Below are 21,331 nucleotides of genomic sequence, written 5' to 3' on the forward strand. Positions count from 1 at the left end.
CGGTTACACAGGCAGTGAGAGTGCAGAACCGGCTACACAGGCAGTGAGAGTGCAGAACCGGTTACACAGGCAGTGAGAGTGCAGAACTGGCTACACAGGCAGTGAGAGTGCAGAACCGGCTACACAGGCAGTGAGAGTGCAGAACCGGTTACACAGGCAGTGAGAGTGCAGAACTGGCTACACAGGCAGTGAGAGTGCAGAACCGGTTACACAGGCAGTGAGAGTGCAGAACTGGCTACACAGGCAGTGAGAGTGCAGAACCGGTTACACAGGCAGTGAGAGTGCAGAACCAGCTGCACTGGCAGTGAGAGTGCAGAACCGGTTACACAGGCAGTGAGAGTGCAGAACCGGTTACACAGGCAGTGAGAGTGCAGAACCGGCTACACAGGCAGTGAGAGTGCAGAACCAGCTGCACTGGCAGTGAGAGTGCAGAACTGGTTACACAGGCAGTGAGAGTGCAGAACTGGTTACACAGGCAGTGAGAGTGCAGAACCGGTTACACAGGCAGTGAGAGTGCAGAACCGGTTACACAGGCAGTGAGAGTGCAGAATCGGTTACACAGGCAGTGAGAGTGCAGAACCGGTTACACAGGCAGTGAGAGTGCAGAACCAGCTGCACTGGCAGTGAGAGTGCAGAACTGGTTACACAGGCAGTGAGAGTGCAGAACTGGTTACACAGGCAGTGACAGTGCAGAATTAGATACATGGGGTCAGTAGAGAGCCAGATGTAAAGCTATGACAGCTGCCTCCAGGAGACTGGCAGCTAACATGCCCCATAGGGCTGACACTGTTCAGGGTAGTAATGGTTAGCTGTGACTACATTTATTTGCTAGCTGTTTTTGTTACTGAACGGCCTCACAAAAGCCGAAAAAAGGCTTCCAATATTTTTAACCATGTAAGCGGTCACTGATCTTTAATTGGTCACATCCATTTGAAGTTTAGGGTCTTTTGTACAGGGTGCCAGTCACCCCTGTAAGTGGTCTGAGTGACTTAGGTTTAGGGATGTGTTGGTATTGCCCAATATCTAACAATAAATTAGCACAACTCAGGGGCGTGATACATTGCTTATTATTTACATTCTACAGGGAAACAACATCAAAGTTTAGTTCATTAGCATTTTAAGCATCTATCACCTCAGTGCCTGTTGTTTAAAGCTGACGTGAGCACACTTCATTTTAAAAAGCCAACATTTAAAATTATTTATTTTTTCCAAATCCTCCCTGTGGAAAAGTGGTGAAAAAAAAATCCCAAACAGTAACACAGTCCCTTTAAATTTATCCATGACCTTTTTAGGGCTGTTTACCTGCCACTACCCTTTCTTTGCGAGCTCCCATTGCCAGGGGCAATATGGGATAGGAGCCCACCTATATTATGTAAATGAATCTGGCCCCATAGAATCAGGCATGTTCAGCACACTATTAACAACACAGTGCCTGACTAACACCCAATCGGAAAATCTACTCCCATATCTCAGTTTGTGAATTTTAAAGATTTCACCGTGCTTGTTCAGTTCAGTTAGTTCTCAGCATTACTTCTTTATGGGGGATCCTCTCCTACAAAGAGCACTGGGCAACTCAGCCATTCCCCCCCGCCCCCCACTTTGAGGCCATTGAATAGGTGTCAGCCTTGGCTCAGTGGTAGCCTCTGAGTCAGCATGTTATGGGTTTAAGCCACACTCCAGCGACTCGAGCACAAAATCTAGGCTGACACTCCCAGTGCAGTACTGAGGGAGTGCTGCACTGTCGGAGGTGCCGTCTTTCAGATGAGACATTAAAGCGAGTCCTCGCCTGCCCTCTCAGGTGGATGTAAAAGCTCCCACTGCACTGTTCGAAAGACAGCAGGGGAGCTCTCCCAGTACGCTGGCCAATATTTATCCCTCAACCAGCTCCTAAAAGAGATGATCTGGTCATTTATTTCATTACTATTTGTGGGACCTGGCTGTGTGAAAATTGGATGTCACATTTCCTACAACAGTGACTACACTTCAAATGTATTTAATTGGCTGTGAAGCGCTTTGGGACGTCCTGAGGTCATGAAAGGTCTTTCTATTGAATAAGCTTTATTCCATGTTTCTCCTCGATCCTTGGCATGGCGGGGCACAGATTCAACACAACCAGGATAAACTGGGCAGCAAATCTCATACAGAGCACCCACAAGGATTGACTGTGCAGCTGAGAAATCAAACTGGCTGCAATAAGACATTTTAGTCTAGAAATCACTGTTGGCAATATTAGCAGAACAACACTTAACATGTTCCAGCAATATTCCTCTCTCTGCTGCTTTAAAGGGAGAGTTAATCCATTGATAATAAACAGGCTTATATCGGAGTTAAAATAATACCTGAGGATTATCTAAAGGCCGTTTTGGATGCTCATCCACTAGTATCACAGCATTTGTCTTTCTTCATTGCAATGGAGGGGAAGAGTAGGATTTTTTTAATATATTCGTTCATGGGATGTGGGCGTCGCTGGCGAGGCCGGCATTTATTGCCCATCCCTAACTGCCCTTGAGAAGGTGGTGGTGAGCCACCTTCTTGAACCGCTGCAGTCCGTGTGGTGAAGGTTCTCCCACAGTGCTGTTAGGAAGGGAGTTCCAGGATTTTGACACAGCGACGATGAAGGAACAGCGATATATTTCCAAGTTGGGATGGTGGGTGACTTGGAGGGGAACGTGCAGGTGGTGTTGCTCCCATGTGCCTGCTGCCCTTGTCCTTCCAAGTGGTAGAGGTCGCAGGTTTGGGAGGTGCTGTCGAAGAAGCCTTGGCGAGTTGCTGCAGTGCACCCTGTGGATGGTACACACTGCAGCCACGGTGCGCCGGTGGTGAAGGGAGTGAATGTTTAGGGTGGTGGATGGGGTGCCAATCAAGCGGGCTGCTTTGTCCTGGATGGTGTCGAGCTTCTTGAGTATTGTTGGAGCTGCACTCATCCAGGCAGGTGAAGAGTATTCTATCACACTCCTGACTTGTGCCTTGTAGATGGTGGAAAGGCTTTGGGGAGTCAGGAGGTGAATCACTTGCCACAGAATACCCAGCCTCTGACCTGCTCTTGTAGTCAAAGTGCTTACATGGCTGGTCCAGTTAAGTTTCTGGTCAATGGTGATCCCCAGGATGTTGATGGTGGGGGATTTGGCAACGGTAATGCCGTTGAATGTCAAGGGGAGGTGGTTAGACTCTCTCTTGTTGGAGATGGTTATTGCCTGACACTTGTCTGGCGCGAATGTTATTTGCCACTTATCAGCCCAAGCACGGATGTTGTCCAGGTCTTGCTGCATGCGGGCTCGGACCGCTTCATTATTTGAGGGGTTGCGAATGGAACTGAACACTGAGCAATCATCAGCGAACATCCCCATTTCTGACCTTATGATGGAGGGAAGGTCATTGATGAAGCAGCTGAAGATGGTTGGGTCTAGGACACTGCCTTGAGGAACTCCTGCAGCAATGTCCTGGGGCTGAGATGATTGGCCTCCAACAACCACTACCATCTTCCTTTGTGCTCAGTATGACTCCAGCCACTGGAGAGTTTTCCCCCTGATTCCCATTGACTTCAATTTTACTAGGGCTCCTTGGTGCCACACTCAGTCAAATGCTGCCTTGATGTCAAGGGCAGTCACTCTCAACTCACCTCTGGAATTCAGCTCTTTTTTCCATGTTTGGACCAAGGCTGTAATGAGATCTGGAGCCGAATGGTCCTGGCGGAACCCAAACTGAGCATCGGTGAGCAGGTTATTGGTGAGTAAGTGCCGCTTGATAGCACTGTCGACGACACCTTCCATCACTTTGCTGATGATCGAGAGTAGACTGATGGGGCGGTAATTGGCCGGATTGGATTTGTCCTGCTTTTTGTGGACAGGACATACCTGGGCAATTTTCCACATTGTCGGGTGGATGCCAGTGTTGTAGCTGTACTGGAACAGCTTGGCTCGAGGCGCAGCTAGTTCTGGAGCACAAGTCTTCAGCCGGGATGTTGTCGGGACCCATAGCCTTTGTTGTATCCAGTGCACTCAGCCGTCTCTTGATATCACCTGGAGTGAATCGAATTGGCTGAAGACTGGCTTCTGTGATGGTGGGGATATCGGGAGGAGGCCGAGATGGATCATCCACTCGGCACTTCTGGCTGAAGATGGTTGCAAATGCTTCAGTCTTGTCTTTTGCACTCACGTGCTGGACTCCGCCACCATTGAGGATGGGGATGTTTGCAGCGCCTCCTCCTCCCGTTAGTTGTTTAATTGTCCACCACCATTCATGACTGGATGTGGCAGGACTGCAGAGCTTTGATCTGATCCGTTGGTTGTGGAATCGCTTAGCTCTGTCTATAGCATGTTGCTTCCGCTGTTAAGCACGCATGTAGTCCTGAGTTGTAGCTTCACCAGTTTGGCATCTCATTTTTCGGTACGCCTGGTGCTGCTCCTGGCATGCTCTTCTACACTCCTCATTGAACCAGGGTTGATCCCCTGGCTTGTTGGTAATGGTAGAGTGAGGAATATGCCGGGCCATAGGGTTACAGATTGTGCTGGAATACAATTCTGCTGCTGCTGAAGGCCCACAGCGCCTCATGGATGCCCAGTTTTGAGCTGCTAGATCTGTTCTGAATCTATCCCATTTAGCACGGTGGTAGTGCCACACAACACGTTGGATGGTGTCCTCAGTGTGAAGCCGGGACTTCGTCTTCACGAGGACTGTGCGGTGGTCACTATTATTTGGTTCACGCTGCAGTAAAATTTCTGTTGGCCTGACAAGGGTCTGACCCCGAGAACGTGTGGCGTACACTGGCTGTGACCAGTGAGGGGCACTGGCTGTGGCCAGTGAGGGGCACTGGCTGTGGCCAGTGAGGGGCACTGGCTATGACCAGTGAGGGGCACTGGCTGTGGCCCGTGACGGGCGCACCCTGTGGCCTGTGAGGGGCGCACCCTGTGGCCCGTGTGGGGCGCACCCTGTGGCCCGTGAGGGGCGCACCCTGTGGCCTGTGAGGGGCACACCCTGTAAGCAGTGAGGAGCACAGACTGTAATATGGGCACAATTAAACACTCTGTCTTTATAATCTTGTGGGCAGCATATAATTTCCTTAGCTCATAGCTAAGATTAAAACTTGGCAACTTTGAATAACTTTTGTAAAAAGATAAAGAGGACTGCAATAAAAAAAATTCAAATGGACAAGAGAGCAGGATGCAGCCAAGTACAAAAAGCTCATTTTGAGTCTGTTTACAACCTATTCTGTACAAAATAGAACAAAAGTAGTCTTGTATTTCTTGTAAAGAGCGCTGATTTCACAATACCATGTATGATGTGGAAAAGTCTAGTCCTCATGTGGACGTCGCCTTTGACAGAACAGATGTTGTGGAGGTGGTGAGGGGAGGGGGATGGGGAAAGAGATTCCGATGTGCTGTAAGAATCTATGCTCACAAGGGAGCAGCACAAAGCGCAGGCACGTCAACTCACTGCCAGTATCCTTAAACACTTCTGAAGCACCTCCACTAATGGCTGAGCGAGTAAATGCAGTGTGCTACAGAGTTGAGCTACACACAGATCAGGAAGGTCCCATCTCTTGATCACAGGTCCGTGCTGCTACCCAATCTCAGCCAGAGTGGGAAAATGGCCACTACGATCGGCCTCTGCTCCCCGGGGCCAGGAAATGGGGGAATTATTTCCGGCCAGTAACCCCTGCTGGAAAGGGCGCATCTGTGGGCACCAACTGAGCACTGCTTCATCTGTGATTCCCCCTTTCACAGTCAAATAACCTTAACTACCATAGGAGGGTGCTCCAGGTTCAGGGAGCAAACTGGGGATCAAACTGGATCGTAACAAGGAAACACGTTGGTGTTAAGAGTCTCGTTTAGTTTACTCAGTATAACATTCATTTTTTTGGATGCGATAGGATGTTATTTACATACCCTCCCACCCCCCACCACCCCCCCCCCAGCTGTTTCGGGTCTCCATGCACCACGGGCAATACTCTGGGATGAAGAATGCAGGCAGGCAGATGTGCTTCCATTGCTGCTCTGTAACCAACTTTGGCAAGTGCACAAGATAGCACTCCTGTGAGATCCCAGCCTCTGATTTGCCCTCCTATCTGGATGAAGCACCTGCGGCGATGTGTCTGAGGTCAGGAAGAATCGGCGTTTGTACAGCGCCTTTCACAGCCTCAGGATGCCCAAAAGTGCTTCACAGGCAATGAATTAATTTTTGAAGTGTAGTCAGTTGTTTTGTTGGTACATTTTCACCATTCAGAGACCAGCAGACAATACGCATCCATCACACTCGAATCAGCTGGCCTGTTACATAGGGCCTCTCTTCTCATAGGGGAGGGAAAGGAACAATCCACCTTCAATTTTCCTTCCCTTCCACTCCAGCACACCTGCATCCCATTACTCCTCAGCACCTTATGTTCCACCACTGACATGTCTCTGATGAGTGCCCAGGTTCAAACCTCAGTGTCTTTCGCCAGATCAATCTGCAATTGTAAACCCGCTGCTCAAACGCAGAGACCATATTGTACAATTCTCCGCAGACTGTACAAGTGATGAGCATTAAGTCTGCTAAGATCCAAGGGGATGATATATTCTAGGATCAAAATTTACATAAGAGATACAACACGCATCGGTGATGCAGACAGCTGTCCACAGAGAGCTGCACGGTGCGGTGCCTCAAAGCTCTGACAGTGCAACTTCACACTGCCGAGAACACTGGGTGAGAAATGGCTCAGTTCGCAGCAGCGCACCACAGAATAACAAGATGTATATCGTAAATATATATTATACTCAGACACACATTCAGCTGGGTAAAAAGATCCCACAAAACTCAAGAAAAAAGTCCCAACCGAAACGGAAAGGGTTGAAGTGAGGGAAACAAATCCAGATGTAAGGTTGGATGAAAAGCCAGTTTAAGATTTTGTTTTTCTGACCACTGTTCACATTGACAAATTTCTTTCGTCCTCATTTCAAAGGGACATGGCAAGCGATGCTGGCACAGCCTGCTCTTAATTCAAAATTACTTCATTCAAATTATCTGATCATTTAATTTTTTTAAGCACTTTGCCCCGCTTTACTGTGCGATTTATATTGCTTAATTCAAATTACCGGATAATCCAATTTTTAAAAGTGAGAAAACAACCTTGAGTTATCAGAAATAGACCGCAGTATGCATTGATACAATCTTGATAAACATAAGAAGCCAACTCCTGTTCCAAAACACCTGCAATTTTATTTTAAATGATTTGTTATTACAATGCAAAAAATAGGACTTACTAAAGAACTGCAATGAGTGTGTTATGGCCTGTTGCACCATGTCAGAGGACAGAAGGTCCCAGGTTCATTTAGGATGCCCTGCTCTGTCTGAGTTTGCCAGTCTCTGCTGAAGCACCAGTCGGGATGCTACAATAGGCCTCAAGTGCTCCGTGATAGGGAGATGAAATATAAAACTGACTTAGGTTTCCTGCTCCTGATCGTTACCCAGCAATGTCTGCCAGAGCGTGCAGGTGTGTGGACGTCGGGTGCGGAAAGGATCAGGCTCGGCTGTGATGCCCTGAGCAACCGAATAGCCTGTCAATACTCCCTGCCTCGGTTATACATGAAGAATGGTCATTTGGGAAGATGCCAGATCACTTCTGTTTCCCATGGGACTGAAAAAGAGGGAAGAAAAGCGGATAGAATATTGGAATTTTTTTTGTTTAAACTGGAATATTATCTTAATCTCTTCCTGAGATCAGTAGATCTCCAACAAAATGAACAGGAGACCTACTCGCACAGAAACCCTGCAAGCCCTGCGATGATGATGAAGCTGCAGCAAATGGCAGGATCAATATATCGGAAGAAGGCTTGGGAACACGAAAAGACCGCTGGGTCCTAAAGCCAGTCCTTCTTTCAGCCACACCCATCCACCCCCTCACCATGTCCCTCAGTCCCCTCTCTCTCTAGAAACACATCTAACTGTCTCTTAAAGTCATTAACTATTAATGTCCTTTACTAGTAACATCGCACAACTCTAACCTTTGGTTTAAAAAGCTCTACCCAACTCCCCCTCTTACTCTTGATGTCCTCATTTTAAATATATTGAACCCTTCACCACAGTGAAAAATCACCTGGATAAATGTCATCAATTCCCTTCATAATCTTGAAAACTGCAACTGGGTCACTTAAAAATCTCTTTTCCAAAGAAAACAAACTAAATTTTCAGAATTTTTCCTCACAACTTATATCTGAAATCCTCTTCTTCACTCGATCTATTCTCAAATACACTGGTCAAAGTACCTGGGCTGCTACGACCACATTCAGAATTTTCTTCTTTGCCCTTCTTTGTCCATTCTTACTTTTGAACACCATTTTCTGCTCACTCAACTCCTTTCACTCTATGTTGCAGAGATTCCTTTGTTTTTCTCTTCATTCCAAGATATCCATGAGTTCAAGTACCTCCTTTCAGACCTCTGTCAACGTCACCCTCTGAAGGAACTGCGCTGTCTCAGAATCTGCCTCTCTGCAGGGGAAGTGCCTGGTCTCACAATCTCTGCATATGAGTGCTTCTGGTAGTGTGAACTCAGCACAAGTGGGTAATTTGCAGATGTAAACTCTTATTCTACTTCACTCTGGCATAATGCACTGATTATCCAATGCTGCAGACTACGCACTGCCCCCCTTCTACTTTTGGTTTCTTGTATATGATCTGAAATGGCAGCCTTGCTGTTTTGAGCTAAAATGCTGCCGTTTGTACCTTGAGAACTCAAGCTACAACGCTGGGCAGTCTTTGCTATTGGAAGGGGACACTGCTGCTCCCAGCAAGGCAGTTTCCATGTCTTCAGGCTAAAAGGCACATATAAACATTACAAGAGTTCATTTCATATTTTTAATAGACCTGTAAAAGCGCAAAAGCAACAGATCATCACAAACAAACAGGAAGAAAATCTTGCATTTATTCAGCGCCTTTCACGCGTCCCAAAGTGTTTTACAGCCAATGAAGTACTTTTGAAGTGTTGTCACTGTTGTAATGTAGGAAACGCGGCAGCCAATTTGCGCACAGCAAGATCCCACAAACAACAATGTGACAATGACCAGATAATCTGTTTTAGTGACGATGGCTGAGGGTTAAATATTGGCCAGGACACCGGGGAGAACTCCCCAGCTCTTCTTCGAAATAGTGCTGTGAGATCTTTTGCGAGGGCAGATGGGGCCTCGGTTTAACGTCTCATCCGAAAGACGGCACTTCCGACAGTGCAGCGCTCCCTCAGCACTGCACTGGGAGTGTCAGCCTTGATTTTGTGCTCGAGTCTATGGAGTGGGCCTTGAACCTACAACCTTCTGCCTCAGAGGCGAGAGTGCTACCACTGAGCCACGGCTGACACAAAAACGCAAGTGTCAAGTACATTGAGTAAAATCATTAATTTTTTAAAAACATTTTAAGGGAAATCAAACTCCTTTTTAGCAGTGAAACGGTTAAGCTGCTAATGGTGGCCTCGTTCTGTGCCACTGTGGCGAACGTTAGCGGAGGTGTTGAACGAGGACTGTCTGAAAGGTTTCTCCTTCTTCAAGGACAAGCAACAGAATTGATTTTTAATGTTCATTCAAGGGATCCCAGATTGCTGAAACCTATTGATTTTCCATTGTTTTACAGATCACGATTTCAATGAGAAGGATGGAGCAGCACGTATGAAAATTAGAGCTCAGAACAAAGGAGAAGCAGGAACGTACGGTCTCAGAAGAAATAGATCCTCTTTAAGTCTGCTTTTGAAATCTAGTTATTTACCAGTTGCAAAATTTCCACTTTAAAAATTAAAGACACGTCTTTTTCTTCTGTAATTACCCACAGCAATCCTGCGCGTCGTCTCCCATTTTAGAAAAGCATATAACAACTTGCATTTTGTAGCGCCTTTAACATAGTAAAGACATTCCAAGGCTCTTCACAGGAGTGATTATCAGCTATAATTTGACACCGAGCTACAGAAAGAAATATTAGGACAGGTGACCAAAAGCTTAAAGGAGGAGAGGAGGAGAGCGACTTAAAGGAGGAGGAGAGAGGTAAAGAGGCGGAGAGGTTTAGGGAGGGAATTCCAGAACTTAGGGCCTCGACAGCTGAAGGCACGGCCACCAATGGTGGAGCGATGAAAATCGGGGATGCGCAAGTGGCCGGAATTGGAGGAGCGCAGAGGTCTCGGAGGGTTGTAGGGCTGGAGGAGTTACAGAGATAGGCCATGGAGGGATTGGAACACAAGGATGAGAATTTTAAATTGAGACGTTGCCGGACCGGGAGCCAATATCGGTCAGTGAGCACAGGGGCGATGGGTGAACGGGACTTGGTGCAAGTTAGGATACGGACAGCTGAGTTTTGGATGAGCTCAAGTTCATGGAGGGTGGAAGGTTGGAGGCCAGCTAGGAGAGCATTGGAATAGTCAAGTCTGGAGGTAACAAAGGCATGGATGAGGGTTTCAGCAGCAGATGAGCTGAGGCAGGGACGGAGATGGGTGATATTACGGAGGTGGAAGTAGGCGGTCTTGGTGGTGGAGTGGATATTGGGTCGGAAGCTCAGTTCAGGGTCAAATAGGACGCCAAGGTTGCGAACAGTCTGGTTCAGCCTTAGACAGTGGCCAGGGCGAGGGATGGAGTCGGTAGTTAGAGAACAGAGATTGTGGCGGGGACCAAAGACAATGGCTTTGGTTTTCTCAATATTTAAATGGAAGAAATTTCCTGAGTGCTTTTTAACTTCCACCTCAAATCTCAACATTTGAGTTATGTACTGTTTAAATGATAAAAAGGCAAAAACATTCCAGTGGGATGAAACACAATTTCAATTTCAAAAAGTCTTGCGCTCGCTCGCTCCCCAAAGGTGTATTTTAAATATGTAATCTACAGAACAAGTTGAAAGATCCTGCTCAGTCACCTTATCAGTAAAAGTGAGAGAACAGTTGGGCAAAAATGTTACTATTAACTTATATTTACAACCATTGCCAAAACATCAGCACTGCCTCGCCATTACTCAAGAGACAGTAGTCATTGATTTTAAAGATCCATGTCTAGTCATCCAGGCTTGACAGCAGGTGTGCAGGTAATGTCTTATAGCTGACAACAGTTTAGATATTCATTTCATACAAGGCATATGTATTGCCTAAAATAATAGTTGGAAGAGTTTACAAGGCTGGAATCTAACTGAGTTCAGATGATTTATTGTTACAAACTTCAGGTCCGCACTAGATAGTCTTCTGGGTTTAGATTCACTAGCCCTCCCGCAATCAGACACCACATCGCTAACGATCAGGAGTTTGCCGTTACTGCCCAATGTCTAGTCACACAATGGCGTGACCCACGGGAGCTATAGTAATGAAACCGCTTGTTATAGAAACTGGATACTGTAATCTTGCACATGGCATCACAGGCACTTCACCTATCTTCCGATTAACACTTTAGTGAGACAAGGCCAGATATAAATCAATGAGTGGGTTTATTTTACAGTCAGTAAATGAATGAGAAGAATAACAAAGTAAATATCACCTTACTTCAACTTAATTTAGGAATACTCTTTGTAACATGGAAGATAACATAAGAACATAAGAAATAGGAGCAGGAGTAGGCCATCCGGCCCCTCGAGCCTGCTCCGCCATTCAACAAGATCATGGCTGATCTTCTACCTCAACTCCACTTTCCTGCACCATCCCTTGATGCCTTTAATACCTAGAAATCTATCGATCTCTGTTTCGAATGTACTCAATGACTGAGCCTCCACAGCCCTCTGGGGTAGAGAATTCCAAAGATTCGCCATCCTCCGAATGAAGAAATTTCTCCTCATCTCAGTTCTAAATGGCCTACCCTTTATTCTGAGACTGTGACCCCTGGTTCTAGACTCCCCAGCCAGGGGAAAAAATCCTCCCTGCATCTACCCTGTCAAGCCCTGTAAGAATTTTGTATGTTTCAATGAGATTAACAATACACTCCTCACTGTTACTGTTAGTGGGATAAATATAACTTTCCTGACCAATACTACTTCTGATCCTGGTCAGCTCTAGCTTAAGGGAATCAGCTCGCTCACTCCGTGCCTGTCTGCCTTGACAGATCTTCTGAACTGAGACCATATTCTCATTTGTCCTTCCTTTCTTTGTTCCTTAGCTGGACAGGAAACCAGCAACTTAACTGCTGAACTTCTCCCAGCTCTCCACGTCTTAGAATTGATAAATATACTGTACCTGACACCGCCCGTGCATGAGGGTTCCTTGAACCCTGCTCCCGTTGAGCTCAAATGAATAGACTTTCCTAATATAGCGAGTTTGGGGGATCCACAGGAAAGTTTAAATGAATTCCATTGTCTTAAGCTGAAATGGTACGCGAGAAGCACCATTTCACTAATTGATTCACCTGGTTCTAACACCACAGCCCAGCGCTTGATAGTTCAGTGAATTTAACCATGAGAGCTTAACCATAAGTTAATAGTAACATTTTAATATAGACTATACTAAGATCCTTCTGTGGCAATACAATCAAAAATGTGACATATATAGAATAACGGATAAACTGCAAATGAGTTACAGGTCGGAATCTAATCGAGGGGTTCAGGTGGTTTATATATAGAATAATGGATACCCGGGAGTGAGTTACAGACTGGAATCTAATCAAGGGGTTCAGGTGGTTTATATATAGAATAATGGATACCCGGGAGTGAGTTACAGGCCAGAATCTAATCGAGGGGTTCAGGTGGTTTATATATCGAATAAAGGATACCCGGGAGTGAGTTACAGTCTGGAATCTAATCGAAGGGTTCAGATGGTTTATATATAGAATAACGGATACCCGGGAGTGAGTTACAGACTGGAATCTAATCGAGGGGTTCAGGTGGTTTATATATAGAATAACGGATACCCGGGAGTGAGTTACAGTCTGGAATCTAATCGAAGGGTTCAGATGGTTTATATATAGAATAATGGATACCCGGGAGTGAGTTACAGACTGGAATCTAATCGAAGGGTTCAGATGGTTTATATATAGAATAACGGATACCCGGGAGTGAGTTACAGACTGGAATCTAATCGAGGGGTTCAGGTGGTTTATATATAGAATAACGGATACCCGGGAGTGAGTTACAGTCTGGAATCTAATCGAAGGGTTCAGATGGTTTATATATAGAATAATGGATACCCGGGAGTGAGTTACAGTCTGGAATCTAATCGAGGGGTTCACGTGGTTTATATATAGAATAATGGATACCCGGGAGTGAGTTACAGACTGGAATCTAATCGAGGGGTTCAGGTGGTTTATATATAGAATAATGGATACCTGGGAGTGAGTTACAGACTGGAATCTAATCGAGGGGTTCAGGTGGTTTATATATAGAATAATGGATACCCGGGAGTGAGTTACAGACTGGAATCTAATCGAGGGGTTCAGGTGGTTTATATATAGAATAATGGATACCCGGGAGTGAGTTACAGACTGGAATCTAATCGAGGGGTTCAGGTGGTTTATATATAGAATAATGGATACCCGGGTGTGAGTTACAGTCTGGAATCTAATCGAGGGGTTCAGGTGGTTTATATATAGAATAATGGATACCCGGGAGTGAGTTACAGTCTGGAATCTAATCGAGGGGTTAGGGTGGTTTATATATAGAATAATGGATACCCGGGAGTGAGTTACAGACTGGAATCTAATCGAGGGGTTCAGGTGGTTTATATATAGAATAATGGATACCCGGGAGTGAGTTACAGACTGGAATCTAATCGAGGGGTTCAGGTGGTTTATATATAGAATAATGGATACCCGGGAGTGAGTTACAGTCTGGAATCTAATCGAGGGGTTAGGGTGGTTTATATATAGAATAAAGGATACCCGGGAGTGAGTTACAGTCTGGAATCTAATCGAGGGGTTCTGACGATTTATAAATAGAATAACGAATACACTGGAGTTACTGGCTGGTTGTTAATCAAGGGGTTCAGCTAGTCTATAAGTATAACAAGGCATACTTGAGAACGGGTTACAGACTGGGGTCTAATCAAGGCATTCATTTGGTTTAAATATAGAATAAAGGCTCGCATAGCAGTTTGGAGCAGTAGGGTGTGAGTTTTGCCTAATCTCAGTCATGTCACTGTGGGAAGGCACACAGCCATCACGTGTAACAAAGTGATATCTCACTGTGTTTGTTTCACTGCAGTAGTTCCCTCCGACACCACTGGAACCGTGGGGGTGGCAGGAATAATTGGGAATATTTCAAACACATCATTTAAACCTGAGAGATTTAGAATAGTTTATTCATTTAAAAATAAAATAAGCACTACTAATTTCCATAGCACTATGATGGAAACTGAATATGTAGCAGAGTTTCCAAAACTCTGCTGCCCGTATCCTAACTCGCACCAAGTCCCAATCACCCATCAACCCTGTGCTCGCTGACCGACATTGGCTTCCAATCTGGCAATGCCTTGATTTTAAAATTCTCATCCTTGGTTTCAAATCCCTCCAATGGCCTCGCCCCTCCCTATCTCTGTAACCGCCTCCAGTTCTACAACCCTCCGAGATCACTGCACTCCTCCAATTCCCCGATTTTCATCACTCCACCATTGGTGGCTGTGCCTTTAGCTACCTGGGCCCTAAGCTTTGGAATTCCCTCCCTAAACCTCTCTGACTCTCTACCTCTCGCTCCTCCTTTAAGACGCTCCTTAAAACCTAGCTCTTTGACCAAGCTTTTGGTCACCTGTTCTAATATCTCCTGATGTGGCTCGGTGTCACGTTTTAACTGATTACATTCCTGTTAAACGCCAAACGACATTATCAGAACTGGTTACCGACCTAGTTTATATCTTTAGCTCCTCATCTTTTGACACCTTAAAAATAAGGATTATAAAGCAAATGAAATCAATGCTGGTAACTGGTCTCGCTGCTAAACACCAGTAATGGAGAAATGGGGGCCGATTTTAGTCTCACTTATGTCTTAGGAACGGACAGACAAGGCACACTGAAACAATAAAAGAGGCAGAGATCAGTCCCAACTGATGGTCTCCCATTTCACGTGCCTTTCGTGCCTCTGATGGAGTTTGGGGTGGGTAGCGCATGCTCTCATCTGAGGCAGACAAGAGTGTCACTTAAATATAGAAATGGGGAAAGGACATCCTGCATGTAATTTCCCAATGTTTGGGCATATGTAGGAGAAACTAGCCACCCAAGGTTGCTTGGAGCTAAAAAGTCAGATAGGAATAATAACGTGTTTTTTAGGCCATTTCTGCACCATTTTGTTCATTTGTTTTGTCTTTTTTCACAGGAGGTAATTTTAACCTAACCCACCTGGTGGGAAACTGACTTCAATGTAAAGTAAAATCAAGCCGGCTGTAAAATGGGCGGCCAATCCGATCCTGTCAGTTTCCTGCCGGGCTGGTTAGGTTAAAATGACCCCCTTAAGTTCTCATAAGCATCTGTGCCAATTGTTCAAAAAATAAATTTATCCTCCAGCAACATTACTGGCACCAATGGGTTTCCCAATTGGAATCACCCTTCAAGTGTTAGGAAGGAGGAGGACCTATAGAGAGATGCGAGGCAGGCCACACCTACAGATGGATGTGCACATCCCTTGCTTCGGCAGATGATGAGTGCACACAGAGGCTTCTATTCCCAAAGGAAGCTGGGACAGCGGGATCAATGGCACTATTTGGATATGTAAATGCCTGACTTAATGTGATGTTGCTCACTTCCTCAGAAGTAGCCCAATCACGTTATGCCATACTCTCAGTGGCACTGCATGAAAGAAGGCATGGTCAACAGGTACCGTACTGATCAGCTTCACCTGCCAAGATCCCAACAGTATTTAATGGCATTGTTGCACCCACCAGGCAACAACCATGGGTTTGGTGGGGGTGGGGGGGAACATGGAACAGGACGGACTATCTTCACAGGGTCGAGCTTAGCATGGAGCCAGATGTAGAGGTGTGTTACCTGCTGCTAACATGCACCATTGCACTGGCATATCTTTGGCCTGAAGCCTACCTCCATTCTGCAATGCTGACCTGTGAGGATGGTGCTGTGGGGTGGCAAACAGTGCCACCTTCACATTAGCAGCCAAACAGGGGGCATGTTATTGGACTGCTCCATCACTTGCCTGCAGACCAATGTCTGCACATTGGGATTCCTTCCTCTTCATTTTCCCTGTTGCTTCTTTAGTCCCCTCACCCTTCAATCTTGGCAAAGGCCGTCAATGGGAATGAAATGCCATTTGAGTTTTTCCAAAGTCTGTAAGAATTGATGTCTCCCTATTCTGCCACTTCACTTTAATTGTCAACATTCCTAAACACAATTTTCCATTCCCAACCCTAGTGTGCTCTTTGCAACTGTCCAAATCTGCACCCGGAACTATGTATAATTGTGTAAATGGAAGAACCAGGAGAATTGAGTGCTTTGAGCACATTACCATTCTAGCAAGATTTACACCAGTGCTTAATCATTTAGAATTGGTGTAAATCAGTAAACACTAAGCAGTCCCAAGCACTTTATTTCAGTTCCTTTATGATCTACTGTTTTTTAACAATTTACTGTGCCAATTACGAAGGTTTGGGCACACCAGCCCAGTTCCTTGTGGGTTCAGGTGCTACATAATTATCTGTACTTTGGCACAAATTGTCAATGTCATGAGGCCCTTGAGGATGGCTGGTGAGGGAAATACAATAATGTTACACTGGCACAGTAGAGTGTGCTCTTCTGAGGTTGGTGCTGAGGCAGCGGTGGACCAGAGGTGAGGGCTTTTTGCTCTGTAACTAAAGGCCCTTTTAGATTGGTGTCAGCGGGATGTTTGTGCTGCCAGTTCCCGAAGTACAAGTCGCACACAATTGACATCAACCATTGGAACAGCAGTAGGCCATTCAGCTCCTCGAATCATTTAATTAGACCATAGCTGATCTGCACCTCAATTCCATTTACCCGCCTTTGATCCATATCCCTTGATACCCTTACCTAACAAAAATCCATCGATCTTAGTCTTGAATGTGAATCTACCAAGTTCGCTTTATCTAGCCGTTGGTAAGACCCATTTTTACAGGATCCTCTTGGACTGAATGGGCCCAATGCTTTGGGAGCCAGAGACACCAATACCCCACTAACACCAACATAAAAGCACTTTAACTGTACTCTGCTTGGCCTGAGAGTGAAAATTGGAACAATGGGGGCCCCAAAACTGAAAGTGTTTCATTCCCCAACTCTAGCATTTCTCAACTTGGCAGGCACAAAGTGCCATAGAGACAGATATATAGGCGAGCACCAAGATCAATTATTAAAACTGCATTCTTTCTGAAGCATTAAGAGGCAAATTCTGTGGACTGAGTAGAAAATTAGCCCTGCTTCACACACTTGAATAAATTATTTAAATGGTGACTGAACAAATATCTAGTCCAATATCTGTGGCCTTCCATGAGTGGTATCAGTAGGGTATACATGAGAAGCTGTGGGATATGATTTATATCCCAAACTTGGGCAGCCTTGATAATTCATCACCAGTAAGTTAAGGCCAGTAATATGCGTGGGACTTAGACTCTAATAAAATCACTCCTTTTTCTCCTTTTATCACATACTAGGTTAGCAATTAAAATTAAAAACGGCAAGAGCTTGAGGACAGGATTAGTTTTAAACGAGAACTAAACAGATACTGTTTACCGCCGCGGAACTTTTTAATCCTACAGTGTTGTCTTTCTTCAATTGTAATGTTGTCTTCATGAAATACTGAAGACATTTTTGGAGGTGACCTGTTTTCTTTAAGAGAAATCTAACGCTGATTAGAAGACTTAATAAGTGAAAGTTACGGGCATTACTTAGTGATGTTATTGATCAGCTTGCACTCTCAAGATAGTCTATCTATAACTATGGTAGAAGGCTTCGCATTTGATAAAAGTTAAGAGCTTTAGAAAAATTATTAAAATTAATGGAAATTAATTTGTTCTGTTACTGTCCAATTATTAATTTCTATTTTGATTTTAAAAAATTCGTTCATGGGGTGTGGGCGTCGCTGGCGAGGCCAGCATTTTATTGCCCATCCCTAATTGCCCTTGAGAAGATGGTGGTGAGCCGCCTTCTTGAACACATATATCTAATTGATATACCAGGACGTATGACAGAATCTAAATAATCTAGGGGTGATCCAATTGAGGTGTTTAAGATAATTAAAGGATTTGATAGGGTAGATTGAGAGAAACTATTTCCTCAGGTGTGGGAGTCCAGAACAAGGGAGGCATAACCTTAAAATTAGAGCTAGGCCGTTCATGGGTGATGGGTTCATGGGTCAGGAAGCACTTCTTCACACAAAGGGGAATGGAAATCTGGAACTCTCCTCCCCTCCAAAAAGCTGTTGAGGCTGGGGGGTCAATTGAAAATTTCAAAACTGAGATTGATAGATTTGTGTTAGGTAAGGGTATCAAGGGTTACGGAATCAAGGCAGTTAAGATGGAGTTAAGGTACAGAGCAGCCATGATTTAATTGAATGGCGGAACAGGTACGAGGGGCTGAATGGCCTCCTCCTGTTCCTATCTCCGCACACATTACACGTAGCATAAAATGGAAACAAGGTTGTCCCAATCAGTGCTATGACAGTGTCCTATCTAACCTGTGCCTGGATCCCCGCATTCCCCCCCTCCAATTCCTAGGCACTATGCGAGATCTCTGGATTGGGTGCAGCTGCAGTATTTATGCAGTAGCTGCCTGCTACCAACTCAATATGAGAGCAAAAGCAAAAACAAAACATAACCAGGGTCCACAGCCACCATTTCACAAATGTGTAATGAGTAATACTCAGGCAGGGGAGCTAGCTGTTAATGTTCTATGGACATATTTTGAAGATGTACTTGGTATATACATATATAATACACAAGAGATAATGAAACATTTTCAGTGCACTATGCATTTCAGAGAGGGGAAATATGGAAGTTATGGACAGCCCCCTTGGGTGTTTCTTCAATCATTAGAGGCTTACCTTTTGCATCATTCAAGGGATCCATGTGCCTGTAAATGTAGCCTTCTAGATAGGAGTGAAATTTGGGAGTAGGAGGGAAGAACGCGAGGCAGATGGCCATTAATTCCCAGCCCCTGGCAAGGCTCTCGTATCTAAAGTTTTCAGTAGTCTGCCGGCACAGTTGGATATACAGTTCGTCCCTCAGGCCCTGCATGCTCCAGCCCTTTGTGGCGATCTCCAGCGCCACGTTAAGCTGGTCTGCCTTCGCCCGCCGGTCGCCCATGTACATCTGGATCAGCTTGAACACATCGCACGCTTCCTTCTTCACATTGCGGTCGGCTGTCATTATCATGGGCTTTTTGATCGACTCGCTGCTCCAGGCCAGCATGTTGGCGATGGAGACTTTGCGCCGGAAGATCCCCTGGGTGTGCTTGTTGAAGTGCTTGGAAGCCCAGTTCTCAATGTCGGTCTCGGAGGAGGGCTTTCGCAGCATGAATCCGGGGAAGACGCAGCTGGCGCTGGGGATCATGCTCCGACTCTGTCTTCCAATATCGTACTGGCTGCAAGTGCCCAGGTCTTCAGACTGCAGGAAGAGAAACGGGGGTCGTCAGTGTTTGGATAATCTGTGACAAATTCCACTTGTACAAACCATATTCCCACTGAGAAACCAGTCGAGCATGAAGAGAAGAGGGGAAAAAAAGCAAAATAAATGCTTGAAATGCACAGCAGGTCAGTTGGCATGTGTACTGAGAAAGACGAGTTATACCTAAAACGTTAACATGTCTTTTCTCTTTACAGATGGTGATGGACCTGCTGAAAATTTCTAGCATTTTCTGAATTTGTTTCAGATTTCAAGCATTTGCGATCATTTTTTACTTATAAAGCACATCTTGTCCCAGATTTGTGCTCCTATCTTTGTTTTCAATGCAAAAAGACAAGCTACGAGTTGATCTCCTCCCACCTAAATATCAAAAAATAAGAACTGCATCAACACACAAAATAAAATGACTCACAAACCTCCTACATAAAGAAACCATCCAAAGGTACTAATCTCTGGATTACTCCCAGTGCCACATGCTAGTGAGTATAGGAATAACAGGATAACAATGCCTGGAGAAATGGTGCAAGGGGGAGGGGTTCAGATTCCTGGGGTATTGGGACCAGTTCTAGGGCAGGGGGGATCTGTTCAAAATGGAAGGGTTGCACCTCAACAGAGCTGGGGTCAATATCCTCGCGGGGAGGTTAAATAGTGCCGTTGGGGAGGGTTTAAACTAATTTGTCGGGGGATGGGCAGGCTCACGTCACCAAATCGAACTATGATATCGTGGCAATAACAGAGGCCTGGCTCAAAGAAGGGGAGGATCTTTTATATAGAATATAAAAACAGGGAGGTATTGCTGCAGTTATATAAGGTATTGGTGAGACCGCACCTGGAATACTGCATACAGTTTTGGTGTCCATACTTAAGAAAAGACATACTTGCTCTCGAGGCAGTACAAAGAAGGTTCACTCGGTTAATCCCGGGGATGAGGGGGCGGACATATGAGGAGAGGTTGAGTAGATTGGGACTCTACTCATTGGAGTTCAGAAGAATGAGAGGCGATCTTATTGAAACATATAAGATTGTGAAGGGGCTTGATCGGGTGGATGCGGTCAGGATGTTCCCAAGGATGGGTGAAACTAGAACGAGGGGGCATAATCTTAGAATAAGGGGCTGCTCTTTCAAAACTGAGATGAGGAGAAACTTCTTCACTCAGAGGGTAGTAGGTCTGTGGAATTTGCTGCCCCAGGAAGCTGTGGAAGCTACATCATTGAATAAATTGAAAACAGAAATAGACAGTTTCCTAGAAGTAAAGGGAATCAGGGGTTACGGGGAGCGGGCAGGAAATTGGACATGAATTTAGATTTGAGGTTAGGATCAGATCAGCCATGATCTTATTGAATGGTGGAGCAGGCTCGAGGGGCCGATTGGCCTACTCCTGCTCCTATTTCTTATGTTCTTATGTACTCAGTATTCCTGGCTACAAGGTATTCAGGAAAGATAGGGAAGGAGAGAAAGGAGGCGGTTGGCAGTATTGATCAAAGAAACTAATATCGCACTGGAAAGGGATGATGTAGTTGAGAGGTCAAAGACAGAATCTATTCCGTTAGAATTAAGGAACAATACAGGAGCGATTACGCTACTGGGTGTATACTATAGGTCACCAAACAGTGGGAAGGAGATAAAGGAGAAAATTTGCAGGCAAATTACAGAAAGATGCAAGAACTATAGAGTAGTGACAATGGAGGACTTAAATTATCCCAATATGGACTGGGACAGTAAAGAGGGCAAAAAGGGGGAGGAATTCCTGAAATGTGTACATGAGAACTTTCTGCAACAGTGTGTTTCCAGTTCAACGAGTTCTGGGGAATGAAGTGGGGCAGTAGAGCATGTTTCAGTGGGGGAGCATTT

General features: G+C 45.3%; 1 protein-coding gene across 1 annotated transcript in view; it reads right to left on the minus strand.

Moving 5' to 3' along the window:
• Window positions 1-21,331, minus strand: part of arhgap39 (Rho GTPase activating protein 39) — a 541,093-nt gene that overhangs the window by 125,247 nt on the left and 394,515 nt on the right. Inside the window, exon 5 of the mRNA XM_067968557.1 lies at window positions 18,901-19,462. Coding sequence (XP_067824658.1) covers window positions 18,901-19,462 — 562 coding nt within the window. The remainder of the gene's footprint in view (window positions 1-18,900; window positions 19,463-21,331) is intronic.

This window comes from Heptranchias perlo, chromosome 2 (assembly GCF_035084215.1).
Source record: "Heptranchias perlo isolate sHepPer1 chromosome 2, sHepPer1.hap1, whole genome shotgun sequence".
In the NCBI taxonomy this organism is placed as follows: Eukaryota; Metazoa; Chordata; class Chondrichthyes; order Hexanchiformes; family Hexanchidae; genus Heptranchias; species Heptranchias perlo.